General features: G+C 43.2%; 1 protein-coding gene across 5 annotated transcripts in view; it reads right to left on the bottom strand.

The window, feature by feature from the left end:
* LOC136427157 (thrombospondin type-1 domain-containing protein 4-like) overlaps positions 1-15,851 on the bottom strand; it is a 146,512-nt gene extending 130,661 nt beyond the window's left edge. For all 5 annotated transcript variants that reach the window (XM_066415917.1, XM_066415918.1, XM_066415919.1 and 2 more), the window contains exons 1-5: positions 14,695-15,851; positions 8,953-9,010; positions 3,806-3,930; positions 1,272-1,356; positions 674-776 (exon numbers count right to left, since the gene is read on the bottom strand). In XM_066415917.1, the coding sequence (XP_066272014.1) occupies positions 674-776; positions 1,272-1,356; positions 3,806-3,930; positions 8,953-9,010; positions 14,695-14,723 (400 nt within the window). In that variant the 5' untranslated portion in view covers positions 14,724-15,851. The remainder of the gene's footprint in view (positions 1-673; positions 777-1,271; positions 1,357-3,805; positions 3,931-8,952; positions 9,011-14,694) is intronic.
* Between the last annotated feature and the right edge of the window lie 348 nt (positions 15,852-16,199).

Raw genomic sequence — 16,199 nt, 5'->3', positions numbered from 1 at the left:
ATGCAGTCATAATGAATATATGATGTCTAAATGTATGCATATATGTATGTATGTATGTATTTTGAATTGGTAAAAGAGGCTATCGTTAGCACAGAAGTCGTATATTTGATTCCTACAAGTAAGCGTGTTTCTGATATTCAATGTGTTCTGAAACTATATGGGACAATGTTCACCTTGTTGAAGATCTATAAAGAAAGAGGTCCTTTGCTGTAAGAAAGACGTTCGAAACTTTAAGAAAGCGGCCCTGTACTTTAAGAAGGCCTGAGGTTCTGAAAGAAGTGCACTTGAAGACAGCGGTCCTGTACAGTAAGAAAGCGGTCCTTTACTTTAAGAAAGAGGTCCTGTACTTTAAGAAAGCCGCCCTGTACTTTAAGAAGGACTGAGGTTCTGAAAGAAGTGCACTTGAAGCCAGCGGTGCTGCGCTTTGAGAAAGAAGTGTACGTTAAGAAAGCGGTCCTGTACAGTAAGAAAGAAGTGTACTTTAAGAAAGCGGTCCTGTACAGTAAGAAAGCGGTCCTTTACTTCAAGAAAGCGGTACTGTACTAAGGAAAAGGGTCCGTGTACCTTATAGGAAGAAAGCGGTCCTTTACTTTAAGAAAGCGGTCCTTTACTTTAAGAGAGCGGTCCTTTACTTCAAGAAAACGGTCCTGTACTTAAGAAAGCGGTTCTGTACCTTCTAGGAAGGGTTCCCACTGGTAGAGCCGCCCCATGAATGGTTTGCTGTTGTAGGCGGTGCACTGTTCTTCTCGGGCGCCCGGCGTGCCAGGGGGGCAGGCCTGGAAGGGAGGAGGGGGGTGCAAGAGGAGGGGGTGACACGTTAGCTCAAAAACTCAACATTTATCTTCAAGAAATCTTCAAGCAGATGTTGAGTGGAGGATCGCAATGTTCTGTGATATCCGGGCTTCTCTGACACCCGAGATTTTCAACGTAGGCTGTCAAAAACGTCCGCCCTAGATCTGCTTGGAGACGTGTTTGTTGTACGGCTACGCACTTCATTTACGAACTAGTTGATAACCCTAAGCAAAAGAACTTAACCCTGTAGCTTTATTCACAATGAGTTTAACAAAGACAAATGTTTACACGAATGGATGATCGTAAAAACCGAAGAGGGAAATACGTGTTTTTTTGCACACAAAACTACGATAACCTTACTATTAAACCATGACGATGTATTGTTAGGTAAAACTCTTAGGGTCTAAAGTATTAGGTAGCCTCATGGAACGTAAGAAAAATATTTCTTATAAACATGAAAGTGTGCGTTGGGCTTGTACCTGCTCCGCGCATGCCTTGTACCGCCGGAAGAGGCCCGCACAGTTGTACCTGCCTACGTCACTTCCGCTGGGGTACACCGCCGTACTGCCGAGAAAATCACGAAACAAAAATATGAAAATATCTGCGTTATTTTCCCAAATATCAAATCAGGTCCCGATATGAAAATGTCTGTGTTATTTTCAAGAATATCAAATCAGGTCCCTGATGTAAGATATGTAACAAATTCCTTTGATAGAACGGGACTTTATACGCCAAGGTCCGTTGTTCATAGTCAGGGAAAAAAAGATAGTTAGTCTCATGGCTCTTTTAGGTCGCAGTTTGCTGTTATCCACGTCGGTGCCTTCCCAAGGGCACAACATCGGTGGCATATCAGCGAATTTGAACCCAGGATCTCTGGGTTATGGGCCAAACATCCTAACCATTACGCCAAGACGACGTACACAAGATTATTCATATTACTTGTAAAAAAACACAACAAAAAATCACAGGTAGTTCTCCTAGTATAGTGATCCTCATAGACCCGATACAGACTGGGGAAATGTTCTGGACGTACGACAACGACGTACGACACGTCTTTGACGTACGTCGCCTGTTTTCCTGGGTGTGAGTCTTCCCGCGCGTCGTATGATCCGTGCGACAACGACGTACGTTCACACTGGATGTGTCGTACGCGGGGCCGATTCACACTCATGAAAAAAAGACGTGTCGTACGTCGTTGTCGTTCGTCCAGAAAACTTCCCCAGTGTGTATCGGTTATACTCAAAACAGGTTCAACCATTGGCAGGTCAGCTTTATATTTTCCGTAAACTACGCTGGAGATCTTAGCCTCTACCAGGCTTCCGTCCTATGGCTGGGAAAATAGTAGAAATCAGTCGAGGTACTCCGCTATACAGGGTAGGTCCGCTATACAGTTAAGTTCCATTTCTATCAATAATGGAGCTTCACTGTATAGCGGACTACAGTAAAGTTCCATTTCCATCGATAATAGAGCTTTACTGTATAGCGGACCTACCCTGTATAGCGGAGTACCTCGGCCGGTTTCTACTATTATATTCCCCTTCCAGTGGGAAGGGGGATATACTGTTTTTGCTTGCCTGTTCTTCTTCTTCTTCTTCTTCTTCTTTCTTCTTCTTCTTCTGCCAAAAACCAAGTAGATGTGTGGTGGTAGCTCTACTAATGGTATTGCAGAAAGTTATATGTACCTTATGTTACATGGTACGGATGTTATATTTGAAATGTAGGTACCTATAGGAAAGGTGAATACACCTGACAATGAATTATGCTAATGAGGACCTAATTTGCATAATTTATGCAGAAACTTGTATTTCCCTTACCGTAAAAGCTGCAGATGTCATCTTTGAGATGTAGGTACCTTTAGGAAAGGTGAACACACCTGGACATGAATTATGCTAATGAGGAGCATATTTGCATAATTTATGCATAAACGTGTATTTCCCTTACCATAAAAGCTGCATATGTCATATTTGGTATGTAGGTACCTTTAGGAAAGGTGAACACACCTGACCATGAATTATGCTAATGAGGACCTCATTTGCATAATTTATGCATAAACTTGTATTTCCCCTACCGTAAAAGCTGCGAATGTTATATTTGAGATGTAGGTACCTTTAGGAACAGTGAACACACCTGACCATGAATTATGCTAATGACAACCTCATTTGCATAATTTATGCATAAACTTGCATTTCCCTTACCATAAAAGCTGCGGATGTCATCTTTAAGATATAGGTACCTTTAGGAAAGGTGGATAAACCTGGACATGAATTATGCTAATGAGGACCTCATTTGCATAATTTATGCAGAAACTTGTATTTCCCTTACCGCAAGAGCTGCAGATGTCATACTTGAGATGTAGGTACTTTTAGGAAAGGTGAACACACCTGGCCATGAATTATGCTAATGAGGAGCTCATTTGCATAATTTATTCATAAACTTGTATTTCCCTTACCGTAAAAGCTACGGATGTCATATCTGTGATGTAGTTACCATTAGGCAAGTTCAGAAAATCTGGCCATGACTTATGTTAATGAGGGCCTCGTTTGCATAATTTATGCATAAACTTGAATTTTCCTTACCGTAAAAGCTACGGATGTCATATTTGAGTTGTAGGTACCTTTAGGAAAGGTGAATACACCTGGCCATAAATTATGCTAATGCAGACCTCTCTTGCATAATTTATGCAGAAACTTCATAATACCCTTACAGTCAATGCTAAGGCTGTCATATTTGAGGTGTAGGTAATGGGAGGGGAATATCCTGCATTTTCCTGAAAATGTTGCCATTCTAGTTTTGCCAGCGATAGGACGGGGGCTGGTAGAGGCTACGCTTAAGACACATTCTCGTTCACCTGTCCAGGTGCGCTTACCTGTCCTCTACACCTGCGTACAGGCACCTGCGCGTCTGGTGGGCCACGCCCCGTCCGCAGGTGCGCTTACTGTTTGTTGTTAACGTTTATTGTTTGTTTGTTTGTTTGTTTGTTTGTTTGTTTGAAAAAGAAAAAAGGTGCGCTCACCTGTCCTCTACACCTGCGTACAGGCACCTGCGCGTCTGGTGGGCCACGCCCCTTCCGCAGGTGCGCGAACAGGTGGACCAGGGGCCCCAGGTGCTCCAGGTGTACTGGGACAGCTGCCGCTTCTTCTGCAGGTGGGGTCAACACCGGTCAACAACGTCACAAGCAGAACACGTATTCAATTACATACTAGGAGGTGATAATCCTTACTGTGTACAAATAGGTATATACATGAAAGAATGTTTGGACATTAGAACAAGCAATGTATAAGTATATGACATGTGATATTTCGATATGTTGCTCTATCCCATATGATTGTTCAAACTCATCATGCACTTATTCGTTTGTATGTATGTATGTATGTAGTAGACCTTACTAAGGTCTACTAAGTTACGAAAGTCGCTGTGCTTTTGTTGTGTCAATAATTATAAAGATCTTCATGTATCACGGTAACCGGTTGTTTCGCTACATTGTCAGTTCGCTATGTGACAGAAGTTGTTTCGCTACATGACAAAAGGTCTTTCGCTACATTATACAAGTTGTTTCGCTACATTGTCAGTTCGCTACAGTCGTTTTGCTATATTGTCATTTCGCTACAGTCGTTTCGCTACATTGTCATTTCGCTACATTGTCAGTTCGCTACAGTCGTTTCGCTACATGGTACAAGTTGTTTCACTACATGGTACAATTTGTTTCGCTACATGGCAGAAGTTGTTTCGCTACACGACAGACGGTCATTTCGGTACATTTCAATGTTGTTTCTCTAGATAGTCGGGCCTACAAACAATGCTCCTCTTCACTTCCTCTGCCGCCAGCTCAACAATTCTCATTTCTTGTACTTCTCTGTTTATTTCTGTTTGATTGCTTTTGTTTCCTGCATTTGCTCCTCCCCCCCCCCCCCTGTTCCCTCTTGGGAAGGTGGTTAAAACGTCCTCAGGAGTCTCTAGTTCCTTGCTAAGAAAAGCTAAAGCCTTAAGACCCTCTAGGCCAGTTGCGGAACCATTACATTTTTATCCCCCTAGTATTCATATTTGTATGCATTCCGTACAACTCGTGTGAGAATACTTAGGCACCCCTGCTCTATTGGTTATGCTTAAGAACAAGAAATAACAATGCCTACAAGTACCAGAGTTACCAAGTCAGGATTGAATTGTTATTAATTTCGTTTTTCCCTACAACTGTCGTAGACTTAGAGTGGAAGTCACTGCCACTGTTTCTTTTTTCCTGTATTGTGACGGTGAAACGCACTCCCTGTTTCCTCTTCAAAAAAGGTGGATGGAAAAACGTCTTCAAGAGTCCCTAGTTCCTTGCTAAGAAACGCTGAAGAGAAACTTAGGACTCTCCAAGCCAGTTGCGGAACCGTTACAGTTTTATCTCTCTTGCATTCATATCACGTACAGCGCACATTCTTATGATTGACATTCCCCAGCCGCCCAGGGAACTGAAGAACGAAAATAATCAAGCAATCGCCTCCCTTTCGCTACAGTCTTTACGATAAAAGGTTTCTGTGCCAAAAGAGACAGTCGTGCTGTTTCTACAGCTCCCCGTGGACCCGCGATCCACCTGAATAAAGCTTCTCCTGGGTTCAGCGGCGAGTGACAGAATCCTAGCCTCCAAGGCAGGCCCTCTTACGGGCGTATGAATCGTAGAATTCGGCAGAAAAAGGAATAATTAGCCAGTAGAGTCAGTCCACGGTGAAGATCACATTTCTCCCGTTTAGTGAAACCCTGGCGTAGTTAGTCTGGTAGAGATCTAGACTAACAGAATCCTATCAAGTTTTGGAATGGGACCTTTCAGCTGGTAGCTTGCGTAGTCTAGTGGCTACTGACCCTGCCTCTGAACCAATAGGTCGGGAGTTCGAATCCCCGGTTGTTGCCGCTCACCCAATATGCACGCTACTGGAAAGGGTTGCAGTCCTCAGAAATCAGATAAAGATAGAAATCAGAAAAAAATTGATTTTGAATATATGACTTTCAGCGCCCTAATATTGCTTAGGTTGCCTTTAAGCCGTGATCCACTGTTCATTGTACTTGTCGAAAAGACCTAGGGAACGTTTCCCAATATAATGCACCTGTGAATACCAGGTACAGCAGATGGCAGAGAACAAATGCAGATGGCGAAGCCTTGTGAAGCTAGTCGGCTCTACGCACCACGTTCAAGAGGATGAGTGAGTGTGAGTGAATACACAGCGTTTGTCTTTTCTATCAAGACGAGTGCAAAAGTAGCAGTCACTGACGAAAGACAGCGGATACTGTCTCAAACGCCTGACTGTTTCAAAATCATATCCAGTTGCTTGAGTAACTGTCACTTTGCTTATCTTATTACCTGGATGTCTAACCTTCATCAACGTAGCTATGAAACGACCTTGACCTCTCTAGATTACTAGTACTGTGCTATAATTTCTATCTATATCTATATAGCCGCTATAACCAGGTATAATCGCCATTCGGCGTAACACACCAGCTTCGCAGGCACGCGGCGCGGCAGCAGCTGGTTATATTACACCGAACGACCTGCCACTGTCCAATGTTTTCAATGTTTTTAGAAGGCTACTCGATCTGGTTGTCTGTAAATTCAATCTGAAAGTTGCAAGAAATACTGAGTTAGAGACGTGAAAAAATGGTCATGCATATGGCGTTGGTTTACTTTATGGGTCTTCTTTAAGTGGCTCCTGTGACGTTGGGTGCGTTCGTAGCTAGCGGTGTGTTTTTTTCTCCGCTTGTCTCAACTCGAGTATTTGCTTAAGAGTAAGGAACGAGCAAAAACACAAACAGAAACCAGCCGTAGAAGGCGACGACGTTTGAAGATGAAGCCACTCACACCAGAAAGGCGCCAAGTGGCTGCAAATTGACTTGTTTCCAAGTCTCGCAGAAACCGTCTGTCACCAGATTTCTCACAGCGTACGTCCACGGAGTGTAGCCTGGATTCCAGACTGTTTCCAGGGCCTACACAGGCATGCTCCTCGGCTCTGGGACCAACAAGCCCACAAGGACGATCTATTGTATGTACGTCCGACACAATATTACCACCTACCAGGACAGAGATACAACATGTATTCAATATGATATCATCATACCCTGTTCATATATCCATCCATATAGGCAAATTTGTACATAACTCTGTGCAAAAACGAGACAATCATACATTTCTGACACAGCATAATGTTACCAACATATTGTATTCTAGAGCTTTAGCATGTACATTATTCTATAGATTATTTTTACTGTTAGTCATAGATAGATTATATTTAGTTATTATATTTGTCAACTATTAGCAATAGTTCAACTCTCATGTGCGTAGTTTGCCATACATTGTACCAGTTACAATTGTCGCGCAATAAAGTTCTTCTTCTTCTTCATCCAACAGCAGTTGGTCTGGCATCAAGTCTACACGGAATGAGTTCTTATCAGTTCCTCCCAGCACGAGCACAGCACCCGTTATCAGGCGCACCCTGCTCCCCTTACCGCGCGCGTGCTCCGAACTGTCGCCAACACCCCAGACCTGTTCACACCCGGACTTCTCAGCGACTTCCACTTTCCGCTAATCTACTAGAAAACTTCCCCTGGCTCTCAGACTGTCAGTCAGCTTCCAGTAGCTTTTAAAGTATCCTGTGTTTGTCTTGTGTGGTTTCAGCTCGTTTATGTGCGACGCTTCGCATATTTTCGTGACTTCCACTTTCCGCTAATCTACTAGAAAACTTCCCAAGAAATCTCAGCCGTCAGTCAGTAGCTTTTAAAGTATCCCGTGTTCAAGCAGTGTGGCTTTAGCTCGTTAATTTGGAGCGACTTTTCTCTTGTTTGGGACTGGCGAAGGGGGTCCCGACAACATACGCTTTACACTAAATTCCTACTGTCAGGAATTCAGTTATGCAAAATCATAAATGTAGCCATTTCGCTATGAATTATGGGGATAGAAAAACGTTCCCTACGAATAATGGTAAGTCAAAATAGCTTGTCAATGCCTTACGGAAACGGGACATGCATTTCCCCTTTTTGTACATTTTTCGATCGATCCCTGAAAGATGAAACACATGCGTACAGAAATGAGAGAAACTGCGCGCAAAACGAGCAGATTCGAAGGCACACGTCTGCTTGGAAGAGATTGCCTTTCGCGCGCAGACACGTCACACATTCCCTTCGTCGTGCGTTACCATGGCGACACGTGACGTCATGTGCAGTAGTAAGACCTTGACGTGTCCAGCTGTTTGGGTTATTTGTCACGGAAATGTGTGGGGAATGGGCTACAAATTAGGGTTATCTGATGGTCAGAGATAAAGTCGTTTGGAGCATGTTTTGTGTCAACGCGTACGGCTATGGGTAAATCAGGGTGCGAAATACCTGGTTGCACGTTGCACGGTGCAACAAGATTTCGGTTGGTGCAAGTTAATTCCAAACCCAGGTAGCGCAGTGTGAAACCTTATATTTTGAGCCAAAGATCTCAATCGGAGCCCTGGAAGCTCACAAAAACACAGTGTCACTCTCATAAAATTCAGTAAATCTTCAATTGAAATAAAGAAATCAACACTTTTTCGTTTTAAACCATCCAAACCCTTCATAGATCGTGGAATCTGAGCTGAAAAAGACGAAAACACACTGCCCTCGGCTAAACAAGATGTTGTTAGGTCAATGGGAACACAATACTATCTAATTTATATTTTGAAATATTAGTAGTACTATACGCTACATACGAGATAGATTTGAAGAAATCGGTGAATGTTGCTGGAGCAACCTGAAATTTGGATGTGCAACCTAGCCTTTGCCCTAGGTTGCAACATGGGCAACCTGGCTCAAAAAAGTATTTCGCACCCTGGGTAAACGACGAACGGTACACGTAACTCCCCCGTTCCATTCCGCTGCAACCACGCTACGACCTAAAGTCTGACAAATCGCTCAACGAATTTCATGAGAAATTAAAACGGTCTTCTTTACGCTTTGTGTGTTTTGTTGTCTTTTTAGTTATACTTTTACATTTTACGTGAAATTCCAATCATAAAATCAAGGGTTACTCAAATCCGATTTAGGTCGCAGCAAGATCGCCGTCTTGTGAAATGGGAATTAAACGATTTTTGTCACAAAGAAAACTTTCTGTCTAAAATTCTATCTCTTAATAAATGAATAACTTAATGAATTCTGTCACAAATTAGCATTTACCTTGTGTTTCGCACCCTCCGCCCTGATGATAACGAGGCCCAACAGCAGCGCTGCCAACCTGTAATAGAAAAAATAATTTCCTGAGATCTTCATTTTTTAAAGTTAAAATATGCCCCATTTTGTCTTCTTTTCTATATTAAATCCTATATAATGTACTTGATCAGATATATGTCATGTTTGCCGTAAAAACAACGCGATAGTAACGTAGATAAAGGGCCTTATTATAGAATAGCAACGTAGTTGTCTGCTTCACGTATATGCTTCTATATCTTCCATATGTGTCCACTACCATTAACAGTTGTTCTCTCGGAATTAGCCTACGGCCATGAATTTGCAAAAACCTTTCATCTATTATATATAATCAATACACTCTCCACGAAAGACAATAGAGTCCATTCCATGTCACCGCGAGGGTTGTTATTGTCATAATTTAGAACTATTTTCAAGTTATTGTTATTATTTGAGTAAGAGATTTGATACTTTTGAAATATTTTGAATGTGATTTCAACTTTATAAATATTTCTTAAGTTTTCTAAAACTTTAGAAATATTCATGATGTAGAATATGATATTTACAATGGTTTCTAAATGATGGTAACAGCATTCTACCATTATTTACAATTATTTACAATTTTTTACCATTTTCTACCATTATTTGTAACATCTCTATAAATAGGTCAGAGGGCTGGGAAGAAAGCAATTCACACATCCTTGCGAAGTTTAGGGAAGAATGCTTTCCACAAAGGACCTAGCGGTGTCCTGCAGTGAAGTCTAAAGATGTACAAAGGCAGACAGAAGGGCCAGATTAGCACCTACTTTTATGGGGGCAATCACCATTCTACCATTGTTAACCATTTTCTACCATTTCTTGTTAATATTTCTAAAAGTTAAATAATCACATAGATGTTTAGAAATTATTACAAATAAAGAGGTTTTTGTGCAGTTACTTTCAAAATATTTCTAAATTATCTAATTAAATTCAAATAAATTCATATTTTTGTATTTGATCTTTTAGAAACATTTAGAACTATTGTCAGTCAGATATTCTTTTATAAGAAATTTTTCAAAATGATTACAAATATTATTATAAAACCTCGCGGTGACTCGGAATGGACTCTACAACCGGCACTGTCATTTTTCATAACGCAAAACTCGTCCTTCCAACGCGCGCGGAGCAAAATTCAGGATTTCTTCCGTTGAAAACCTGTTCTTTCAAAACTTTTATTACTACGTAGTTGACCTGGTTTGACCTAAAAACGCATAAAATTCTGATGCAGAAAATCATATACGAATTCCGATGAAGAAATTCATTTACAAATCTCGTGACGAAATACATGTACACATTCTGAAGCAGATAAGCATATATATATGAAATCCTGATGAAGAAAAGCATGTACAAATTTCTGATACAGAAAATCCTATAGAAACGACATTAGCGAGCGCCCTCCGCAGAGCCTGCTGTATAGGCTACTCCGCCTGACGGGCGCGCCACCTCGCCTCACCTGGCGTACAGGAAATCTCACCTGGCGCGCAGGTAAACACGGCTGAGTGTCAGGTCAACACGCGCGGGCCCTTCACCTGACGCCTGTTGTAAACACGGGCCGACCTGCGCCACTCAACACGCTTCTGTCGCCGCGATTTGTTTTTGTAATCCAAAAGTCGATGTAACAGAACACAGTGGACTACTTGTGCTACGGTCACATTTTCAAACCGGCGCCCGGCCGGGGAGTTTGCGGGCCCTTCACCTGACGCCTGTTGTAAACACAGGGCGACCTGCGCCACTCAACACGCTTCTGTCGCCGCGATTTGTTTTTGTAATCCAAAAGTCGATGTAACAGAACACAGTGGACTACTTGTGCTATGGTCACATTTTCAAACCGGCGCCCGGCCGGGTAGTTTGCGGGCCCTTCACCTGACGCCTGTTGTAAATATGGCCCGACCTGCGCCACTCAACACGCTTCTGTCGCCGCGATTTGTTTTTGTAATCCCGAGTAGATGTAGGAGAACACAGTGGACTGCTTATGCTTGGGACAGATTTCCAACCCGGTGCCCGACCGGGTAGTTTGCGGGCCCTTCACCTGACGCCTGTTGTAAACACGGCCCGACCTGCGCCACTCAACACGCGCCGACAGGCTTCTGTCTCCATTTGTTTTTGTAATCCAAGGTAGATGTACCTGTTATCAGAACACAGTGCACTACTTATGCTATGGTCATATTTTCAAACCGGCACCCATAGATTTGTTTTTTGCACAGCTTTTACGTTTATTTCATTCGTCTTTCAAATTTGCATGCAAACATTCTCAGTCATTCCATCGTTAGTCGACGTTTTCAACATTCAACATTTTTGTGTTCTACAGTAACTTGTACAGTATTGCTACAGCACGAGAACAGGGCGTGCTATTTCAAGCACCCTAGGACCCTGGGGTAAACTCAAAGCAGAGGTTGGGTGGGAAAACAATCCGTCCCTTATTTTTCACAACGCGTCTATAAGAAAAACGGGATAGGTTAGATAATCTCACGTTCTTCCCTCCACACGTCTGCTTGGAGATTATCTTTAGAACAGGGGAGTCCCATACAAGCCGTGACCTGTCGGGGTGAAGTTCACGTCCAGTCTTCCGGGAATAGCGCGGGGTCACGGCGGGGTCACGTCAGGCCACGCAAACATGTCTGGGGGTCGGTTTGCACACTCGCCAAGCAGATGTCTGGGTGACAGGATATCTTAATTTTTTTCTGACTGGCGGGATTCATATTCTGTTTTGAGTTCCTTCTTGAGAGCGAGTGGCTTACAATTGGTTAACGGCGGCGGCAAGGTGATATTGTGGTTATGGTTTTTAACTTAGAATCTAAAGGTTCTGGGTTTGAATCCCTGACAGGCCCTCGGGAAAGGCTCTTTATACCTATTTCCTCACTCGATTCAGGTGCAAATGAGTACGTAGCTTCAGTTAGGGACGTCCTCTTGGAAGGGACGTAAATCTGGAGGTCCTGTTTGAGGATAGCCACGCCTCGGTACAATAAATGGCCCACCACACTTTTCAACTAAAGAAGAGTAGCAGTCCATCCCGGTGGACCAAATCTTTGTAGTGGATCAAACCTTGCAGTGGGATGTTGCGCAGCTTGTACCTACTGTACAAAACTGGTGTGTTACGCCTAAAGGTGGTTTACCGTTTATGAGAAAAACTTTGATATTCTTCCCTGTAACGGTCCAAATACGGGGTCCTCAGTGGACACAATTAGAGAACCACAAAATTACAAAACCGCCACATGGTTGCATTTCGTCTGACCGCCTATCGTTAGCTAATTGGCCGCCAAATCACGATCGACACCAGGAAAAGGAAACTCGCCATGACCCCAGCAGACGATCTGAACATGAAACGTTCCCGCCAATAAAGTGCAATCTCGTTCGCAGTAAATCTGACCTCGTTCCCGGGGTCCCGTGCGGTGGCCTTAATAAGAGCACGCCCGCCGCCAACACGACATCGGCTACCCGTGTCGCTGGATGATTTTTCCAGCCAAAAGTTCCTTTATAATGTCACAAATAATAAACGTTAACGATTGGAATAACAAATAAATTTTCCACATCCAACTGGGGCAAAAAATCTGAGAAAAATGATTTTGACGAGGCGGCTTTACAGGGTCAAAGTAGTTTTTGTCGTGTTTACAGACTTTTTCGGTCTGAAATATGAAATAAACTTTGTATCGTTTCCACATCGAATTGGGGCACAAAATGTGAGCAAATGACATTAAAGAGGTGGTTTTACAAGGTCAAAGTAGTTTTTGTCGTCTTTAAAGACTTTTTAGGCCTGTTAATGACTGAAATAAGAAATACATTTAATATCGTTTTCACATCGTATTGGGGCATGAAATGAAAAATGACCTTGATGAAGCGGTTTTACAAGGTCAAAGTAGTTTTTGTCGTCTTTATAGACTTTTTTCGGTCTGTTAATGACTGAAATAAGAAATAAACTTTATGTCGTTTCCACATCGAATTGGGGCACAAAATATGTGAATATGACCTTGACGAGGTGGCTTTACAAGGTCAAAGTAGTTTTTGTCGTCTTTATAGACTCTTTCGGTCTGTTAATGACTGAAATAAGAAATAAACTTTATATCGTTTCCACATCGTATTTGGGCACAAAATATGTTACAATGACATTGACGAGGCGGGTTTACAAGGTCAAAGTAGTTTTTGTCGTCTTGATAGACTTTTTCTCGGCGTGTTTCCGTGACCGAAGGTGACCCAGGTCACGACCCCCACCTGCGCAAACCGGCGGGTTGACACACGCCGACACGATAGGAATGCGCAGGAGAAGTTCAAAGGTCAAGTTCTCTGGAAATATTGGGTCAGCTGGTTCGTTTAAACGCTTTTCCCTTCGCCTTGTGGAACGAGAACAAGTTGTATCAACACGAAACATCTGTAGCGTTTTACAAACCGCATGACCTTCATGCTTACTGGGGCCTGACAATGTATGTAACTGTTAGGAACGAGCAAACAAGGTTCGCCCTAGGGGGTCACCCTGTCAAAATTTCACCAGAGTTCTAACAAAATAAATTGCACGGGAAAGTTGACAGGGAAATTCAAAAGGTAACAAAAAGCGCGACCAGTTGGTATGAAAGTCGTTTCTTATCTAATTTATTTTCATCTGGTACTGCCAAGAATACAAGTGTGCGTGTGAAGAAGACGGTTATGGTGTGAACTACAAATTATAACGGCACATATACAACATCGTGCTTTACTAGGATCCTTATCCACAAATATCTGCTACTGTTTTACCTCCTCGGAGAATGCGGATTTAGCATAAACATTCATCTGTGTTGTAAGTTAACATGGTAACGTTACGTTACAGAGTTAAAACTTTGTGTTAACACGAATTGACCAAACAAGTAGAATTAGAAGTTGCTAAGACATTACTCTTAGAATTCCTTCAAGCCCATGGGTGCCTACTGCCTAAGTATTCATACGAATTGTATGGAATTCATACACGTTTTACTAATGGTAAGGATCGTATGTATTCTGTAAAACTCTGTATCTGTCTCTATATCTATATAGCCGGTATAACCACTCTTTGGCGTAACGCACCAGCTTCGCAGGCACGCGGCGCGACAGTAGCTGGTTATATTACATACTAACATTATAACTCGTATGAATTCAATGAACTTCGACGTATGTTTCTTAGTAGTAGTGGATCGTCTGAATTCCTTAAATACCGTATGTATTCCGTTAAACTCGTATAAAATCCGTATGAATGCTTTATAGGCGCCCCTGAAGTCCAACACTACAAACAACTCCGATACGACGCTGGCTATGCCAATAAGAATGCGGCTCTGCCTTCTAACCCCGATGGTCTAAATTTCGCGGGAATCTTTTCACGGCCGAACTTGGACTACCTCGCGGGACACAACCAAGCTCACAGCCGCGGCTGAAGCCATTCCGTGCCGTCGGTCAATATTAGACCTTCCAACCGCACAGTGGGGCGTCAAACATCATAAGTGCACAAGAGCTCTCTGTCCGGCCCCTGTTTGACAAGGCCGTTGTGTGCGCGCTATTTTGGGTGCACTTCTGTCGCTTGGGGTCGCGAGGGCGTCCCTGCCTAGAATGCCCGACTGTTTAACCGCACAAAAACGCTCTTCATGCACGAGATGACAAACTAAACAGAAGAAAAGTAAGCTAGCTAGGCACACTTGGAGTTAACTGTGTGGACAGCAAAGTGACGTTTAAATACACACGACTGCTAATAGTTCTTACCTGAGAATGGTGCGATAGCTTGGCCGCATCTTGGTAGTTTCGTCTCTCCAAATCTCCCGCCTTATATCCAATTGTCAAAGATCCAAGAAAGTCGATAAGGTAGAATCCCAGACAAGACGTTCCTCTTGCGAAAAACAGAACGACGTTCGTAAAATCCGATACGAGTCCTCGACATGAAGAAGGCAAGAAAGAAAATCCTTTCAGCAACGACGCGATAAAAATCCACACGTTCGGTAAAATCTTCCACGCAAACCGAGGAAAATACTCCAACGACTCGTTCCGCTTTCACCAGGTCACGATAAAACTGTGTAATTTCCGTAAGTGAAATCCTCTACACGCACACACACGCAAGAGCTATAAATCCAGGTCTTGTCGCGCTGTCAGCCTTGCGGTGCGGTATGGTCAGGACGTCCCTCGGAGTCGCCACCCTCTCCCGGCTCACATGGGCACACTGAGCCGCACCAACACCGGCCTGTCAACAGGAAGGGACGAACAGGACAACCAACAACGCTGTACAAACCGCGCTCTGTGTACAGACAAGGCGCACACTTGTCAGCAAGCAGGCTAGCACCACGTCTCACAACATCTTAGCACAGGCGCACGCAACATCTTAAGATTCCTTCCGAGACACTTGGGACTTGCTTTCAACCTTTAAGACGTCTTGAGATTCCAGCAGTGACCATGAGTCATCGCATTAGAACTCCTTCCCACGCACGTGATCAACTCCTTAGCTCAGGTGCTCGCGTCTTCTCGACCGGTATGACGTCTTCAAGAAAGTCCGGCACATCTTAGTCGTACAGGTACGCTGCGTCTTCCCCTCTGAGGTACGATCAAACGCGCCGCCGTCCTCGTTTCACCTGTACTTCGGTTCCAGTCCACTGACGTACCACTACGTCATGAGGTGGTAAAATCTTCAACTGTATGCCTCTAAAACACTTTGGAGTTCCATTCGTCAGTTTCCGTTGTATATATCCCAACCTTTGGACCGCCAAGAGTTTGTCGTTCCCTCCAATGTGACTTCAGTAGCTTCGATTCCAGCCTTCAGTCAGTCACTCTCCTTTAACAGTCCATACACTTCCTTCTGCCGTGCGAATAGAATGCGTTCTCTCAGTACGTTACGTCACTTGTAGATAGAACTGTATCCACAGAGTCTTTACAGTCTGAAAGGGACAACAACAAACCACAGTTTAGACGAGGGAAAATCTGATAGATACAGTATTTTTTGTAACAGTATCACACGGTTTAGATAGCGAACGCTTAGCGTTTGGTGTGAGTGTTTTGGCAATGTCCTATAAACACTTGAAGGAAGAGTTAGGAGACACCTGTCCGTTGTTTAAACGAAAAGAAATGGGAATCTAAACTAACGCTGGAAACGGTGCCCAGACCGGGAACAAGGATTAGATTTTCGTAAAGGTGTCACGGGGAGGAATAGGGACTAGGTAGGCAAAGGAAACAATTCGTGGTAATTTGTTAACAAAACCTTACACGTAAATATAAAACACTAC

The sequence above is a fragment of the Branchiostoma lanceolatum genome, chromosome 2, assembly GCF_035083965.1.
Source record: "Branchiostoma lanceolatum isolate klBraLanc5 chromosome 2, klBraLanc5.hap2, whole genome shotgun sequence".
Classification (NCBI taxonomy): Eukaryota; Metazoa; Chordata; class Leptocardii; order Amphioxiformes; family Branchiostomatidae; genus Branchiostoma; species Branchiostoma lanceolatum.
This window is presented reverse-complemented; position numbering and strand designations above follow the sequence as displayed.